The sequence below is a fragment of the Mandrillus leucophaeus genome, unplaced genomic scaffold (genome assembly GCF_000951045.1).
Source record: "Mandrillus leucophaeus isolate KB7577 unplaced genomic scaffold, Mleu.le_1.0 Scaffold18, whole genome shotgun sequence".
Taxonomy (NCBI): domain Eukaryota; kingdom Metazoa; phylum Chordata; class Mammalia; order Primates; family Cercopithecidae; genus Mandrillus; species Mandrillus leucophaeus.
Window position 1 is genome coordinate 6758075 of NW_012101809.1, and position 19428 is coordinate 6777502.

The window sequence follows — 19428 nt, forward strand, 5'->3', positions numbered from 1 at the left end:
CTGTGTTACAGTAATGCCCCCAGGGCTACTGAGAAGTGTAGGGATTTGTGGCATGGAAGATTGGGTTTTGAGTTCTTAGGTCTGTTTTTCACAAGTTTTCCGTTTCTCTTGCTATCGAAGTATCAGTTCTTGGTTCTCACCATTTTCAATTCTACTTTCCATTTCTAACTTGCTGCTGCTTCCCTATCGAAGACTGGAAAACCAGAATACAAATCTTAGAATAGTGTATAAAATCTGAGCCATTAGACTGTAAGTAAGAGCCTGCCAGGGAGAGTGGATTGTGTGATCTTTAGTAAATGAGTTTTTAACATGTGTGTTGGCTCTTTTCAGTGGGCTTTCTGGGCCTTACTCTGGCCTGGGTCTCTAATTTAGGAAACAGCTGACTGGGCTTTATGTGTGAAAGGTCGGAGATCTATGAGGATTATTTATAGGGATTCTTAGGCCTCCATCTTCTAGGTATTGGCCAGAGACCTTTAAGGTTTTCCACTTTGGTCACCAGGAGAATTTTGTCCTTGTCAGACCAGATTTTGAATGTATATTGCCAAACTTTTGTTATTTTCAAGGCAGGAATAAAGAAGGATACCTAGGATTAAACTCAGGAAGGAAGGAGTATCTTGAAGCAAACAGTCCAAACTGAGGCAATACCGTCTTCCCCATTGGGTAGAACAGGCAGGTAAAGTGGGAGGGCAGAGGAGGAGGAAGTGGTGGAAGGAGTCAAGAAGGTTAAGACAAAGGAGATAGATGGAAGACACTAGGGAAGAGAGAACTTCTGGGAAGGTGCAACGTGGAGAAGGCCATGAGCAAGGTGTAGGCCAGCATGACTATGCACTCTGTATTCTTCTCTATTTTTTTTGAATCATTGACTCATTGACCATTCAGTACTCATGTCTTGTGACCCTTATAGGTGACAGTTCCTAGGAGCAGCCACACTGTGAGGACTGCCAGTGGCCACATTCTGCTGGTTCCCAGACTGCAGGATGGTCGTCTTTGAGAAAGTGGATTTCTGAGTAGCATTTGACCCTGAGTGCCTCCCACTTCACTGTCTGGTATCGGTGTTGTCACTGAGCTTCTGTCTCTCTCTTCGTTTCCTAGGTCGGTGGCCGGATTGGATAAGGAGGCGGACCTGGTGCACATGGAGGTGCGGACCACGGACGGATGTAAGTTCTGCTACAGCCAGGCTAGGCCCAGGGAGATCTGCCTGCAGGTCTCTTTCCTCCCCCAATTTGTGTTTTAATGACTTGGAAAGATAAAAAGCCCTGAGCTCCATTACAGCCATATCCATCCTTATTTCCCAGAGTAGGGGTGAGAAGTCATTTCCTAAGGGAGACTTTTCATTGAAACAAACTCTCGGGAATGAATTTTCTGGGGATATGAGTTAATGTGATGAAATTGAGGCTCCTATTTGTAATTTCTTTGGCATCTTCAGAGTAATTTGAAGAGGAATGTCCATAACTCATCATGGTATTTTGCATTCATAAGGCAAATTGCAGGGACTGCCTGCTTCAGAGTATGAACCCTTTATATAGGCAACCTTACCAAAAAATGTAATGGGGCAATTATTTGCAAAACTGTTTATTCATCCATTCGAGATATTTAGGGATGGCCTGCTATGTGTCAGACATGGTTCTGAGCCCTAGAGAGAGAGAGAGTGATGAGCAAGTTCTATATTGTCCCTGCAAAAAAGGGACTCTTCTAGCAGTGGAATTGCAAGATTTTAAACACATGACCCACTATGTACCTTGTGCAGCTGTGTACTTCTTACACAAAATTGGACTCGGAAAGCATCATTTTGTACCAATTTAAGCATTTTATTCTTTTCAGAGTTGTTTATACTTAAAGGGTTCTTCTCCATGCAGGAAAAATAAAATCAGCTTAAATAAAAATGTATAAAAATATAATTAGCATATCTTAGATTGAGAACAGAGCCAAATAATCTAATAGTGGTGATGCAGAAGTGCAGCAGAACAAGCACCTGCCTGTGAGTTGGGGTCCAGGGCTCTGTTACCCTCTAGCCTTGAGACCAGGAAAAACTCCTTAACCTCTCTGGGCTGTAACTTCCTCTATGACCCGAGAATACTCATCCTTGCCTGGAGCACCTCCCAGGATTATAGGTTAATCAAATAGAAGGTGAATATTAGAGAAACTCAAAAATGTTGTATAAATGGAAGGCGATTCTGTTTTGACTTGAGTCTGTTAAGTAAAACTGCATGTGCTTTCTGCAGGAGAAATCTACTGTTGGAGGCCAACCATAGATGCATGCCATAAACATGCATTTGGGGGAATATGTTTTATTTGATTTAGTTTTGTTTTTAAAAGAGTTAGAAGGTAATCAGAATTTGTTACTATATTTCTGCCACTCTGTACCACTCCCTCCCTCCTGCCCTCCCTCCCTCTTTCCCTCCCTTCTTCCTTCCCTCCTTCCTTTCCTTCGCCCCCTTCCTTCTCTTCCCTTGCCCCACTTCCTTCCCTTCCCTTCCCTTCCTCCTTCCTTCCTCCCTCCCTCCCTCCTTCCCTTCCTCCCTCTTTCCTTCCATCCCTACTTCCTTCCCTTCCTGCTTCCTTCCTTTTCATCTCATTTGATCCTTGAATAGATGTAAATCTGTGAGACATCCAGGGATGACCTACACTCTTTTAAATATATTTTTTAACTGAATAGCTATTGGGAATTTAAGGAGATACTGTCACACACTTAAATTACTGATCATAAGGGTGGTAGAGTCTGGATTCAAAATTATATTATTCAATTCTTATGGCTGAGAAAGAAACTGGGAGAAGGATGAAATATAGGGGTTTCAGGGAGCATAGAAGGACAGGAGGAGGACAGCAAATATCCAGTCCCAGAAAATGACCCACAGGCCAGTTTTCAGGACAACTCTCGCGTGGGCTTTGCCTCCTAAGTCAACCTGTTTAGGCCCATATTTGTGATCTATCATGGTCATCGTATTTCAGAGTTGGAGGATGGTCTGAGTTCTGACCTGGTGTAGGAATCCCTTCTCCCAAACCTCTAATAGTACATTCTCAGGCTCCGTGAGCTCAGGCTTAAGACACATTATTTTAGACACATTATTTTCTGATGCTGGACAGCTCCTTTAAAAAAATGTAGTTTCTTACATTAAGCTAAAATTTATTTTCTGAAAGTTCAAGAATTCTGGTCCAAATTGGGATGAGTCCTATGGTGCAGGACTTCCGTGAAATTTTATGAGATTACAAATGCAGAACACATAGAACAGTTTCTGGCCTATTGCCAGAATTCAATAATTGAATAAAGGCAGGCAGAAATATAACAGGGATAAATGTCATGTGCTGTACTTAGGTTAAAGTATAGAATATATTAGTTCTGTTCCATCTTCTAGGTTTTTAATTTTATTTTATTTTTTCATTATAAATCCTCCCCTGGAATTCTAGGGTTTTTAAAATCAATTTTTAATAGTTAAAAGAATGCTTTTTCAATCTAGTAAATTGCCCCTAACTCAACTTTATTTAGAAAGTGCACATAGCAAAACTGCCTTGATCTGGGCATGTTTTATTTGCATACCCTAACAAAATGCATAATGTCTTTCCTTTGTGGTATGCAGTGAGTGCTGCCTCACACTTGTGCATACACACACACACACACACACACACACACACACACATCTCTACCATCGTTTGAGCATCATCAAAAATACAAAAATGTTTTATTTACTGTTTTTCCTGACCTGGTAGTTTAACTCAGATTTGCCCAGATTCACATAGCTAATTGGTAATAGGAAAAAAAGAAACAAACAAACAAAAAAACAAATTCGAACAAAAACCTCCGACTAGTGGGAAGGAAACTTCTGATAAAGGACATCTACAAAAGACCTAAAATTAGCATCATCTTAATGGTGAGATACTGAATGCTTTCTCCCTGAAGAGCAGTAAAATGGCAGGAATATTTACTCCTAATACTTTTATTCAACACTATGCTGAAAGTCCTAGGCAGTGAAATAAAGCAAGAAAAATGAAATACAATTCATATAGATTGCAAAGAAGAAAATAAACCCTGTTATTCCCATTGACATGATTGCCTATGTAGAAAATCCCAAGGTATCCATAATAAAATTTCCTAGAACTAATATGTGAGTTGAGCAAGGTTGCAGGATATAACCCATTCAGTGTAGAAAGGATATTATTTTCAATCAATGGTGTTGGATCAATTGGGCAGTCATCTGGGGAAAAATTAACTTCAACCTATGATTCACAACTTATACAATGATTCATAACTTCTCCAAAATTTAACTCCAAGTAGATCATAGATCTAAATATAAAATATAGAATTATAAAACTTTTAGAAGAAAACATAGGGGAAAATTTTTATGACCTTGGGTTGGACAGAGTTTTTTTAAATCACACTAAGAGCAAAATTGATAAAATAAATAATTGATAAATTAAGCTTCCTCAAAATTTACAACTGTTACTATTCAAAAGATACTGTTAAAATACTGGGAGAAAATACATGCAAATCAATGTCCAACAGAGGATGTGTAGCCAGAACATATAAAGAATGCTTAAAACATAGCAATAAAAAACAGCTCATTAAAAAAAGTTCGAACAGATCATTTAGCAAAGAAAATATAAAGATTACAGATAAACACATGAAACAGTGCTGAACATTATTAGACACTAGGGAAATGCAAATTAAAACCATAATGATATATCACTGTATATCTATTGTTATCACCAAAATAAACAGAAATGACAGTATCAAGTATGGCACAGAAGTAAAGCAATAGAACTCTCATACATTGCTGGTGGGAATGCATAATAGTACAGCTACTCTGAAAAAATATTTTGGTAGTTTGTTATAAAGTTATACAATCTTATAACCCAGCAATCCCACTTCTGCTGAATATTTAGCCTAGAAAAATGAAAAATTTATATTCACATTAAGACCTGTTAGTAAATGTCTGTAGAGATTTATTAATAATCACCAAAAACTGGAAACAAATATTTTTGAATGGGTGAATGTATTAATAGGCGGTGGCACTTCCACAAAATAGGATACTACTCGGTATTACTCATATTTGAAGCAACACATGAATTTTAAAGGTGCTACGTTGAGTAAAACAAGCTGTTCTCAAAAGGTTACATGCTGTATTATTCCATTTATATGATCTTATGAGAAAGACAAACCATATAGATAGAGAATTTACTGGTGGCTCCCAGAGTGGAGAAAGTATTTGACATGAAAATCTGCATGACATATTTTTTAGGATGATGTCATTGTTCTGTAACCTGACTGTGGTGGTGGTTACATAAGTCTATATATCTGTTCAGACTTACAGAACTCTATGCCAAAAACTCACTGTGTGTACATTGAAAAATATGTTTGTATTAAAATACTAAAATTAAAATTTGTGGTTAATGAAAGCTAGGAGGCATAGTTCCTGACTTCTAGTTCTACAGAAATTCCTGCTTCTTTTCTCATTCATTCACTTATTCATTTGCTTACTTATACTTTTACCCAATCAACATTTACTTAAAATCTATATATACTGGGCACTGAGGGGACACACAGGTGAATGTGATCTCATCCTTACCATCAAGGAGCTTCTAGACTTGTATTTGAATGATGGACAATGCAAATGATGGACAAGTATTACAATGTTGCTAGCACACTTTGACAAGGACTTTAATAGAGTTGGGAATATATTGTGTTGAATCGTAAATGAGATTGTGACTAATAACCTAAGCAAGTTAGGGGAACCATCTCAGAAATAGAGAATGTTTGATTTGGTACTAGGGCTTAGTAGGACATTATCTGAGCATTCTGGATAGGGAGAAGAATCTTGCAAGTTCCCAGAATCATGAGAGGTGGTATGTGCAAGGCTGTAAGTTATGACCTGGAAAAGAATGAATGGAGATAGGTTAGTGAAGCTGGGTTGAAGAGGACCTACGAGCGAACAGGTAGGTAGCTTCCTGAGCCACAGTTCATGCTGCACACCAAGGTGTCTCGGCCATCCTTGCCTGTTTATAGTGATAAAGCTTCATGAAGCAATTATATTTCCCCCAGCTACAGTCTCACATATGGATGGTACCTGTCAATCTCTGGTCACTTCACCTTCCTTTCTACTTGCCTCTTTTGCCTGCTTGTTTCACATTTAAGATACAGGAAGTGATAGATGAAAAACTAGGACTCATTTCAGCTCATTCAGACCCCAGCCTCCATCTCTGGAGCACAAGGCAGCTTTTGCTCTGTTTCCCTGGTCCCCAATCCAGACTAACGTGGCTCATAACTTAGGAATGATTCTGAGAAATAGAGAAGCCAACTGGCTTGTCTAGTGGCCCCAGGCAAGTGGTGGAGGAGCAGACCAGAGAATAGCATCAGTGATGAGGCCAGGTCACATCCTGTACCCTGCTTCTCAGGTACTGTACTCTGAGCAGACAGACTTATCCAGTACCCTCAGCTCTGTGTCCAGGTGTTTTCTTGCCTGATGACACTGGACTTGCCAAGCTTGCCCGCACTATCTGCCCAGGCAGGTAGGTGGACCTGGGAAGGGTGTTGAAATGAATGACTCTCCAAGCCCTGATAGAGGGTTACACTGTCCTGGGCTGAAGTGTGGGCACCAGCAGCTGTGAGATACCACTCTTTCTGCTCGATCTCCATGGGAACCACGTTTTCAATTTGTGTTTATCTTTTTGAGGAATAAAGAGATATGGTCTTTTAGCTATTCACAGGCAGGCAGACGTGGAGAGTAGAAACCTAAATTCTAATTCCAGTTTTTCCACTGAGAGGCTATGTGATCCAGGGAAACAAGTAAACCTCTCTAGGTTCCTTTTTCCTAATTATAAAATGAAGCAGAATTAATGATTTATTTATTCATTCAGGGAACAGAAGCAAGATCTGCTCATGAAACACCAATTAAATATTGCTCTATGTAGTTCCCAGAGTAAGACGAGGATACTGGCATCTGTGCAAATATTAATATAGAAATTTGTGCTTTTCTTATATTTGCTCATTGGCTCACAATTCACTCCACCGTAATGGAACACTCTTCAAGTATAGAAGACAAGTGGTCCTCAAACCAAGCATTATAATCACCTCATGAATAAACACACACACACACACACACACACACACACACACACACACAAACCCCTACCTGGGTCCCACCACAAATCAATGAATGAAGTATCTCCTGGGAAAGGTCCCGGGCATTGGCCTTTCATAAAGCTGTCCTGCTGATTTTAGGACATGTAGGATTGAGAACCAATGCACTAGATCTGAGCTGGTTGAACTTTAACATGCATGTGCACCATCTGGAGAGCTTGTTAAAATATATACTCACCATTTCTGACAAGCTCTCAGCTGCTGCTTCTGGTATGGGGACTGTACTTTGATTAACACTGAACTGCACTGAGCTGCAGGGTATATACAGATAAAAAGGACACAATCAGCACCAAGTAGCTCGCAGGTGAATGGGAGAGGCAGATATGTACACAGATCATTGTTGTAGCACATTATGCTAAAGACCACGGAGACTCTGCTGTAAGTATCATGGACAAAGTGCTGTGGGGACCAAAAGGAAGGGTTGCGCAACTGCTGAGGAGTGGCAGAAGGCTGCACAGAAGAGGCCATAGCTAAGCCTCATCTTGTGGGATGAGTTGGATGAGTCTCTACCATCCAAAGGGATGGTAGAAATGGGGTGTGGGAAAGTTATGCTAGAGCTGTGCTGTCCAATATGGTAGTCATTTAGTCACAGTGTTTATTGAGTCCTTGAAATGTGCTGTCCGAATCAAGGTGTGCTTTAAGTGTAAAATACATACCGGGTTTCAAAGACTTACTATACTATGAATGAAAAATTGTTCCTTGATGATTTTTATATGATGACATGATGAAATGATAATATTTTGGGCTAAATAAAACATATAAATGAACTTCACTTTTCTATTTACTTTTAAAATATGATTACTGAAAAATGTAAAAGGTCATTTGTGGCTTGTTTTTTATATCTATTGGATGGTGCCGCTCTAGACTGAAGGGGCCCCAGAGAAGCAGCATAGAGCATGGCCTTTTCAGTTGTGTGGTGTGACATTGACAATTCTGACTTTAAACTTAACTCCAACACTCTCGATCTAACCCAACATAAGCTGGTCTCTTTTTTTGTTTATATATCGGAATCTCTCCTCTGGCCTAGTCCTCGTCTCCCTCTATAGGAGTCAGACTTCCTGAATTAAGCTGAAAGCATTAAATTATTATTATTATATTTTTGCCCTGGCAAGGTTTAAGCAGGGCAAAGCCAACCAGTTTGGTTAACAACTGTGTGAATAATCCTATTTCTGCCATGAGATTCAGGATTCCAACGGCTTTTCCTCCCATTCACTTCTGGAATTCATCTTTCTCTGAATGTCCCTGCACATGCTTTCTCTCTGACATAGTTACGCAGTCACAGACCGACAGACAGAAGGACGCACACACCCTCCACGTAAGAGGAAATTGAGTGTCAATAGAGTTGGAAAACTAACTCTGTCATTTAGACCTTGGACAAATTTCTTAGCCTTCCTGTGATCGCTCATCTAGTGTTTTACCTATTTGAAAATACTAACAAGTGTAAGAAGTATTTTTATAATTTATTTTTTTCATCAGTTTACTAATGAAGATCTTATTATAGAGTAAAATTGACAACAAGGGAGATTTCAGTTCAATGAACAAAGCAGTAACAACAGAGAGTACCCAAAGATGATGTGGGCTGCTTTGTGAAGTAGTGAGCTCCTCTGCATGAAATTCACAAGTATGGTGTCCCATGGTGCACTGTGATAAGTGAACCTGAACATGGGCAAAACATTCGAAGCATCTAGACATTCTAGAAATGTGCAGAATCAAAACCTGTAGAACATATGCCACCATCCTTTGTCTTCCTCTCATCATCAACCCTCGTTAAGCAATCACTGCACTTCTAAGACAAGATAAAGCCTAATACTTCTTAACAGAGATTCCAGGCATACATAAGTAATCAAATGAGCTTGGCACACAAGTGAAACTATTAGCTTTGAAGACTAAACTCTAGGCTCTAGATACATATATTATTGGCTCTTTAAAAATATTGATTAATTCAATAACTTTGGAATTGTGTGAACTCAGAGCTCTAGCAGCTCTTTAAGACTTCAGAGGCCAAAATGAGGATAAAGTGGGAGCTAAGGCAATGGGGCTGCAGACTGCTTGCCTTCTGTTCAATCATAGCAGGCACAGTAAAACTCACTTTATGGATGGAGATATAGGATTGTCTTTGATAGAAGGATTCCAGAATCAAAAAGTCAGAACATATAAGAGATTCCCACATTATATTACATTCCAAAAGGCATCAAATCATATAACAACTTGCCCAAGGTCACATAGACAGCCAGTGACAGGGAGTGACCCAGTATGTAGATTCTAGTCAAATACCTAGCCCAGTTTTTGTTCTCTGTTTAAAATACATAAAGGTTAGGATCACAGGTACTGGTGTAAAATCACCTGGGTTCAAATTCTAGCTCCGTCACTTCCTAGAGCTGTGGAACTTAGGTAAGTTACTTAATCATCCTGTGCCTCAATTTCCTCTGCTATAACAGGGAAATGATAATAATTGTAACTCCCTGGGTTGTTGCAAGAATGAAATGCGTTAATGCATATAGTTCCTAGAACACCAAACAACGCAGAGTGAGCAGTCAAAAATGCTGCTATTGTCATCGTCATTGTCATCATCATCATCATCTTCATATCATCATCCTATTCGGGGTCAGTTTATTTAGCAGGGACAGTGGAAAGAGCCCTGAATGGGATGGTAGGACTGCTGAGATACTCAGTGTCACCATGGTTTCTAAATATCTGCAACTGCCAGATTGCCTCCTGTGCCATCAAGAAGACAGATAATGCTGGGTTTCTCCTATGGGAGATGAGAAGTGTCACCAAAGCTCAAAATCCATGAACTCAGTAGAAGGAATGGAAGCTCCCTTTTATTGTTTGTTGCCTTTGTTTGTTTTTAGAACCTATTATGCTTCAAGCTCTGTATTAGGTATTTGCAGCAATATTACTTCCTTCCTTGTCTTTACAGATAGGTTAGTTGCACTCCCCAGTCAAGAAAAAGGATGCTGATGGAAGCTACATAACTTTTTAGAGTTACCTTGAATCTGCTTGTTTTCACTTATTTTCATTTGAGAGTTAATGTTACATAAAATAAACAGCTCATGGGTATTTCTCTAAGAGAAGGCCTGAAGAGCTGAATTTGCTTTTTGTTCACAATTTTAATTCACTTTTTCAATTTCTGACAATAGGTACATTATTACCCAAAGGCATGGAAGTTGAGTAAATCACAGAAAGTTTTTTCTCTGAGATGACAGGAAGCTTGATGTCTAGGAAGTTTGAATGCTTAGTAATTCTCAAAGGCAAAACATAATCACAAGTCACCACGTAACTAAACATAACAAAATGTATAGGCTTTTAGTGACATTCAGTTCAGTGTAACCAACATTTTACTGAAGCTTTATAAAGTCAGTCCAGGAAGAGAAATGTGGCTACGATTTTATTTCTGCTGGTAAAGAGGTGATCCTTTTGGAAAGGTATGGCAGAACCAGAACTGGACTTTCCAGTTACGTTTGTTGATGTAGATGAGGGGCTTGTCTTGATGAATAGAGAAAGGCTGAGGCTGAGTCCCTGAGTCCCTGAGTCCTGAGAAACTTCGAGCAGAAATACAGCTTCTTAGGAAGAAAAGAAAGCTAAGGGTGTCGGATTGTTTCCATCTCTCCTCCCACATTCACCAGTTCTCTAAGCATCCTAAGGTATATTCATTTGTAAATGTCCCGTCTCCATCACTGGCATAGGAATCTTCTGAGGGCAAGAATCTGTCTTATGTTCTCTGCTTCCTGGAACTTCGGGATGTGTCTGACACCTGCAGCTTCTCTATATACCTTGAGCCAATACAAAAGGAATGAACCAGTCAGTGTGGGGCAGCCCTTCTCACCAATGAGATCCTTGGTCCCACGTCTGTAGGGTGAGAACACATGGATGCTGGCTCCATTTAAATGATGTTACAACACTCCTAAAGGTCCTGCTAGCTGTAGAGCTAGTTTGAAATAGGAGTGCATATTTCCAAATAGCAGAATAATCTTCTATTCCTGGTGCAGGGAACAAAGCCTTTGACTTTTCATTTTTGTAAGCGGAGCAGTGACCACACTAGCTCTTAGGAATATATTAGGAAGACATTTTACATTTAGAAATATATTAAGCATGAAGATTAACCATTTAGGAAATCACTCTCTGGTTTTTACATAGGGATATCCAAATGAGATCTTTTGATTGTCTGTTCTTTCTAGTTTTTCATTTGAGGATGTTTCAAAGGAGAGGATAGAAAATAGAAGTTCAAGAATAAGAATTAATCGAAGTCAATTCATTAACATGCGATTATGTCACATATTTCATGAGCTTTGCTTACGTAAAAGTCCTTGTGCATTTTTAACTGCCTCATTCAAGAATTTCCTTTCACATAGCACAATTTCACATCCAGGTTAAACTCAAGGGTTGCCTCCTCTTTGAAGTTCTCCTTGATTTGTCCAGCCCATATACTTTTGTTCTTGTCCAAACATCCATTGCACTTAAGGTAAACGATGATTTAAATTCAAAATATAACTTCACTGTAGAACCTGTGATATCATGGTCTTTCAATTCTCCACAACAAAATAGGACATTTATTATAAATTGAATCTACAAAAGATGCTGAGAGTTGGATTCCTTTCCCTTTCTCTTCATAATAAAAAATAACTAACATTTATTGATCTTTTAAAATGTATCCACAATGTGCTAAGCATTTTTCATGCAACATCTTATTTAATCCTGACGACAGTCCTCAGAGGCACACACTAAATTGTCTGTGCCTCACAGCTGAAAAGCCCTGCTGCTACTTGGCCAAGGCCGGTCTGCACATAGGAAGTCCCGGATTTGATCTCAGCACTTTCTAGCTTCGGAGTCCTTGCTCTCAGAACCACTGGAGTATGCTCAAGAGATCTGGACCACTTTCATTTTATCTGGTGTCTGGTGTTATTAAAAAACAAATAAGAAGGCCACACTTATTGGAAGCCTATTTGGGGATTTTAAGTTATGTCATAAATACCTTTGTTAATTTCATCACAGAATCTCTATAACTGTGTTCAGCCTCATTTGGAGGTAATGTCTAGAGTTCTAATTTGAGACATTTTACATATGTGAGGTTTGAAGCAAATGATATTCCCTGCTCACCCTTGACAGCCACAGTTCCTCCATAACCCTCAGTTACTTCTCTCTGACCACTAGGCCTGCCTGACAATTTGGTTTCCCTATGCCCCGACTTTGGTTCTCGCCTGGCAGAGGGCACTGTGGCACTTACCCAATCTCTATGTTTTGAAAAATAAAAGCATTGAGACTTGCAATATTTGAGTCCAGCCAAGACTGCAAGGCCACCAAATTTTAAGTGATTTTCAAAAACTCATTTCAGTGCTGTCTTCCTGTTAAATTGGACCTTTCATGCCATGCTGAGCAGTGGCAAGTAGAGAGCGAGCCAAGAAGTAGGATGAGCTTGGCACAGCATTATACCTGCTATGGGCCAAGGTTTAGGTAGGTTTTGATTTTGTTTGTGGTGGCCTCGAATACACTTGCTTCTGTTTTCAAAGTGTCCAAATGAGAGAGTGAATAGTAAATAGCCAGAGGGAAATGAGCCAGTGTGTGGGGATAAGCAGGTGTCCCCCTGTGTGTACCTTTGATTACCAGTGCAAGGGGCTTTCTGAGACACTGGCTGGTAACAAGGAAGCAGGTTGCCATGTCAACACCTGTGGTTTCTTTACATGTTTTTACTGCAGCTTTTCATTGTTTTGGTGCTTTATTCTAGGAGCAAATTACTAAGACTGGATGGTTCCAAGAATATTCCTGGTGGGCTAGCAATGTGCTCCAAAGCACAGCCTGGGCTCCCTGCCTTCCCCTCTCCTCTCAGCCAGAAGTGGAAGTCCAGGCCACTCTTGGCTCTCTCTGTGAACCAAGACAAAAAGGAAGGGACATACAGGCTGTCCTTAAAGAATGTTGGACAAGCTGGTCTTGCTACAGGGTCAGGGAATGAGGGTAAGAAAGTCCGTCTCTTTCCTTGCAAGGAAGGTCATGACCAAACTGCAGAGCAGAAAGGAATATAAATCATTGGACATGCACACACATGTTCGTTGCAGTGCTATTCACAATAGCAAAGACATGCAATCGACCTAAACGCCCATCCACCGTGGACTGGATAAAGAAAATGTAGTACATATACACCATGGAATATCATGCAACCATAAAAAGGAATGAGGTCATGTCCTTTGCAGCAACATAGATGGAGCTGGAGGCAATTATCCTAAGCAAACTAACACTGGAGCAGAAAAACAAATACCACATGTTCTCATTTATAAGTGGGAGCTAAACACTGAGTACATACGGACACAAAAAAGGGAGCAACAGACACCAGAGCCTACTTTTGAGGGAAGAGGTTGGGAGGAGGATGAAAATAGAAAAACTATTGGTTGCTATGCTTATGACCTGGGTGATGAAATAATCTGTACACCAAATCCCACAACATGCAATTTGCCTATGCACATGTACATCCTGGATCTAAAATAAAAGTTGGAAAGAAAAAAAAAAAAAAAACAGTGGTTCCTGGGTTTCATTTGGAGTGTAGGTTTGTTTTGTTTGGCCTCAAGGTGTTTGGCCTGTACCATCTTTTATATTTACATTAGCCCTCAACTTTATTTATTTATTTATTTATTTATTTATTTATTTTGTGAGACGAAGTTTTGCTCTGTCACCAGGCTGGAGTACAGTGGTGCAATCTTGGCTCCGACTCCCTGGTTCAAGCAATTCTCCTGCCTCAGCCTCCTGAGTAGCTGGGATTACAGGTGCCTGCCACCACACCCAGCTAATTTTTTGCATTTGTAGTAGAGATGGGATTTCACCATGTTGGCCAGGATTGTCTGATCTCCTGACCTCTTGATCCACCCACCTTGGCCTCCCAATAGCTCTCAATTATAAAAATTAGGAAATTTAGCATTTAAAAAATAGAGGCATTTAGCTTTTCTTAGAAACTCAGAATGTCTTATTTTTGCATATGAATTCTGTGTGGAGGAGCAGTTCCCCCTTAAAAGAGGCGAATGTTTGCCCTTTAAGTGTGGTCTCCGCCGCTCCTCAGAGATCCCTGACACTGTGCCAGCCACCACTTATCATCTACCCCCGCTAATTTTACTCTCATACATAATTCGCATGCCTCCTTAAGCATTTGAGTTTATTAGGATAGTTGTAAAGGCCTGCCCTGTCATACAAAGTTATTCAGGCCGTATCCCAAGGCACTCAGCATTAGTGGTGGTTTTGATGCTGGGAGGTATTAACCCCAGCTTAGGTTTTAGAGATGCCTTTGGCTGCTTGTTTCAAATCCATCCAGTCTCCAACTCATCATCCACATGGACCCTAGATGTGAAATGAGTACAGAAGGAGCACAGATGACAAGAAAGTGTCCCAGGCAAATGGTGCAGGTAATGGAGGGAAGAGAAGAAACTTGAAACACTTCAGAGGCAGAATTGTCAAGGATTAGGAACCAACTCGATTGTATGGGATGCAGAAGAAAGAAAAGTTTAGAGGCTGGAGCTACTGTGCAGATGATAACTGCCACTGGGGCAAATGGAATCAATGCTAGACCTAGTCAGATTATAGTTACCGAAGCAAACAGACATTGCTCAAATTTAAACATTCAAGAAGTAGTTATGTATAGCATGTAATGAATTCATTTCCCATTAAAATATTTCTTTCTTAAAGTAGCATCATGTTTCTAAATTAATTTGTGTAATAACTAGCTACATATATGAGTAAACCTCTTCCTAGACAGAAGGTTCTTTTAGAATGGAAAATCTCTAATTCATTGCCTTATTCCTAGTACCCAAACAATACCCAATATGTAGTGTGTGCATAAGAAATACTTGTTGAATCCATCCATCAATTACTTAAACAGAAATAATTTAAAGTACCCATTGTTTAATCTCAATTGTTATATATTTTTGCTTCTGTAAGCCTTTTGCTTTTATGTATCTGCTGCCTACCACTCCCTTCTCTGTAGCCTCTGACACCTCTGCACACTTACGCACACGTACAAGGAAACAATTGCATTAGATAGGCGTATGTAATAATGTATGTGGTTTTAGATAATAAGATTTCTCTACTTTTGATCTTAAAGTGATTTCTACTTTCCATTTTTATCATTTATTTTTAAATTTCATTAAATGAATAATAACCTTTTTTAAAGTAAATTTTTATAGTGGATTCTTCACAGAGACTGACCTGTAGTTTTTCCTTAATTAAAGAGCAAAAAACTAAATGGATTGCCTTTCCTTGGATAACCTTCTAGTCATAATCAGAATGCCTTTTGGAGCCAAAGATTTCCCATTCAGCTACAGCTGGTACCATGCATTTTTTTGGGTTGCTTGAGGCGAGGGAGGAGGGTTCAGCTGTTGAGATCTCTAGAAGATTTTTACAAGTAATTATGTAAGTTTTGTAAATGTTATATAAGAAATAAATGCATTCTTGTTGTAAAAATAATAAAAATGTATGTAATGTAAAAAGCAAAAGTCCCACTTGAATTCTGTCTACTTCCTTGAGTCCGTTTCTTTGCCTAAAAGTAATCATAGCTAATTTTCGTATGTATCCTTTAAACATTGTTCTATGCAGTATGGCATAAGCCTAATTGGATCATACTATACATGATGGTAACTAATTTTTAAAAGATTGCAGAACAGTGCGTTTTGGAGAAATTACCATGTTAAAGCATATGTATCCACCGAATTCTTCTAATTGCGGCATAGTACTCTGTCATATGCATGTATCTCAGTTTATTTAAGTGATCATTAATTCATGGGCATTGAGCCTATTTCTAATTTTTCACTACTATGAACAATGCCACTGTGAATATCGTTGCCTTGACTCTTTGTGAAAATATGAGTCTTTCTCTAGAAAACATCTAGAAAATTAGAATTCTCTAATTAGAAAATTAGAACAGATTCTCCTTGAATTAGAATTACTGATGTAAGATATGTACCTTTAAAATTCTGATACGTATTTCAAATTTGTTCTTCCAAAAAACTATACCAAATTACTCTTTCAGTAGTATGATAGGAGATGAACTATTTTTCCACTTCTCTGTCCAAACTAGGTATTACAATTTTTGGGGAATTATTATAAATTCCGTGGACAAAAACATGAAATCTCACTGTTATTTTAAATTATCTTGTTGATTCCCCCATGAAGTAGAGCTTTGTGTGCCACCTGGGGCTCCCTCATGGTTTTCACTTGTATCTAAGCATCATTCTGCCCTCCTATTTCAGATGCTCACTACCTCACCTGCAGGATCCAGGAATGCGCTGAGACAACTAGAAGTGGGCCCTTTGCCCGCTCCATTGACATCAGTTCCCTGGTTGTCCAGGATGAATATATCTTCATTCAGGTGAGTACAGAAAGTACAGTTGGTGGTGGGAGGATGCATCATTGAAGTTGGCTGCCTGCTAGGAAAAGGAAGGTGGCTTTCCCAAGGTTGTGAAGATGTGGAGCTGAGACACTGTCCCTCCTTTGCTTTGGCGACCTAGTCCTCTGGGGAGAGCCCGGACTTCTACTGGTTTTAGTGATGCACTGAATCCTTCCATTGGATTGCCATTTTATCGCACAGGAGCTGTCTGAATTGACTAGGTCTTGGACTGGGTTTGAAGTAACTTAAAGTCAAATTTCTAATGGGATTTGACTTTAAGTAATTTATCAAAGCCACATTCTATTTCCACCCAAAGTGACCTGTTTAACTTGGCAATGAAAATCCCCTATAAATTAAGCATCTTCAGGATTCTTTTTCTGGATATATCTAGTATTCACTAAACTTTCCCCTTCTTTCCGATGCTGACTACCTTCTCAATGTCCATGTCCCAAAGCATTTACTCCCAGAACTCAGTCTTGGGAAAAATGAGATGGGACTCACATATTTAGGCAGACCAGGGAGGCCTTCTTTTACATTTTGGGTCTTGTTATCTCTACTTTGTACTATGAGGAGGTACAAAACAGGGCAAAGATAAGAGGAACAAAAGGTAGTGCTCCACCAGATGACTGACAGAGGGTGTGTGTGATAAATCAAACATGATATTTGACTGCAACCTTGATTTCCCACACTCTGCTTTCCCATCCTTCTATTCTCAGTTGTTTTGAAAGCTATTCCCACAGGAAACTTGAACTTTGAAAACTCCCTGAGTTTGCTCGGACCTAAGCACCCGAATGACCTTCTCTACCTGACCCCTGGTATTTCAGTCCAGATCAATCCCGTCTCTTCTAGGAGGCTTTCTATGAATTTCCAAGCTCAGTGTGACTCACCATCCTCTGAACCCTTGCAGCTCTATGGTCTATACCATTCCTCTAGCACACAGGCTATCGGAAGCCATTACTTATTAAATCTCAATGGATTTGTCTTCTCTCCAAATTGCATTTTACACTCTCTGAGAATGGGGACAATATTTTATACACACAGTTGACCCCTCTCCCTTAGCCCTAACAAGACGTCTTTGCATATCAGGGGTGTTCAGTCAATATTTGTTATATTGAACTGATTGTAGGCATCACGGTTACTTCTCTCTATAACTTAGTTACATAGATTTTTGAGGTCTAGTAAAATACAGGAAAAATAGCTAGCCACTCAAAAACCATCTTGAATGAGGGAGTAAAAGAGGAAGGTTCCGTGGCTTCAAAAATCCCTGTTTTTTTAGCTTGACTGAAAGCCTGAAAGCCAGAATCTCAGGATTGTATTTCTAAGTCTTGGCAGGCCAACGGCACTTTCATTCTCTTATTCATAGGTGTTTGTTTATTGAACACATACACTGCAGAATACACAACACCAGTCACTACTCTAGGGTTCCTCAAATTTCTGCCCTTGACCTGCTTCTCTACCCAGTACTCACTGCCTGAGCAATCCCCTGGTTTTAAGGACTGTCTCCAAGGTTTGATCACTTTCAAGTCAGTAAGCTGTGACATCTACCATGTACTGCAGTCTTCCGTATCAAATAAACAACTCAACATCCCAACATAGACGTTCCACAAGTAAAACAGAACCAACAGGTCACACTTGACCTTGACCCTTACGCAGTTTGTGGCATAACCCCTACCAGGTCAGTCAAAGTCAGTCTGTGTTGCCAAATTAAATGAACCCACAGCCTCTGTTAATATCACTCTTTGTGATTTCTCTAGTGTTTCCTTTTATTCCATTCTCATTGTTATGGTCCCCATTTAAGGCCTTTATCTCTTTCTATGTAGATTTTTTTTTTTTTTTTTACAATGGAAGCACAGGAGTGAGTTATGAATTTACCAATCAGATTTCTCTTCCCTTAATGCTCAATATGGCAGAATTGTTTCTTGGAAACATGACTTAGAATTTTAAATGTTCAGACTTTTTCATTTTTCCTTGTGTCCCATAAAGTTTGCTATAACTCTGCAGACAGATATACAGATTTTTAAACAAATTATTCTGAAACATTCTTTTTTTATTATACTGGAAGCAGACAGAAGTTTTGTCTTTAATTAGTGTCAATTTTTATTTTCCTTGAAAAGATATGTAGTTTCATTATTCAATAAAGTTTTACTCATTGCCAGGTATATGTGAGGTCCCCTGTTCTAGGTGCTAGGTGCTGGGGTTAGGATAGTGAACACAACGAAGTTTCTGCCTTAGTGGTATTTAATTCTAGTGGAAGATAGGAAAAAATATGTGTATGATATAAACATCCATATATTCATAGATATGAAAAGTTATGAAGAGTAATGGGTAAGAACATATAATTTAGAGCCTAACACCTGGCATTTGTTGAAACTGTGGCATTCCACACTTAGCTGTGTGACCTTGAGCTGTGCCTCCTTTGACTTATCTATAAAAAGAAGATAATCGTAGTACTTACTTCATGGGTTGCTGGGTGGATTATGTTTGTTAACGCTATCTGTAAAGCAGCAAAACGATGCTCTAGAAACAGTGTTATACGAATATTTGCTTTCTATCTTTCTATTTATCTTTTACTATTATATATCTACAAAATGTATCAGATAACGACAAGTGCTATGAATAAAAACAAATCAGGGACTGTGAATGTTGAAGCCATAAAGGTATTGCTGTTTTATTTTGGAAGACTTAGGAAGGCCTCATTGAGTGGTGAACTAGGAACAGGGTGGCAGAAGATAGTGCAGTCAGAGAGGAGCGTGGAGCCAGGTTGTCAGGCCTTGGCTCCCTCGAGCCCGCATGAAGATGAGGAGTGGGTGGTTGGAGATTTGAGGCTGGGTTCAGGAGTGGGGGTGGGTCATGGGGCAGTTGCAACTGAGTGTATCCATTGTAAAGTCTACAGTATATTGATGGCATTTTTAGACCACAGAATTGCCAGTCTCAGCTG

The 19428-nt window shown here is 39.4% G+C and overlaps 1 protein-coding gene across 1 annotated transcript in view; it reads left to right on the top strand.

The window, feature by feature from the left end:
* The window catches only part of SORCS3 (sortilin-related VPS10 domain containing receptor 3), a 618532-nt gene that overhangs the window by 437573 nt on the left and 161531 nt on the right, over nt 1–19428 (top strand). The window contains exons 6-7 of the mRNA XM_011977522.1: nt 1093–1157; nt 16354–16472. Of these exons, the coding sequence (XP_011832912.1) occupies nt 1093–1157; nt 16354–16472 (184 nt within the window). The remainder of the gene's footprint in view (nt 1–1092; nt 1158–16353; nt 16473–19428) is intronic.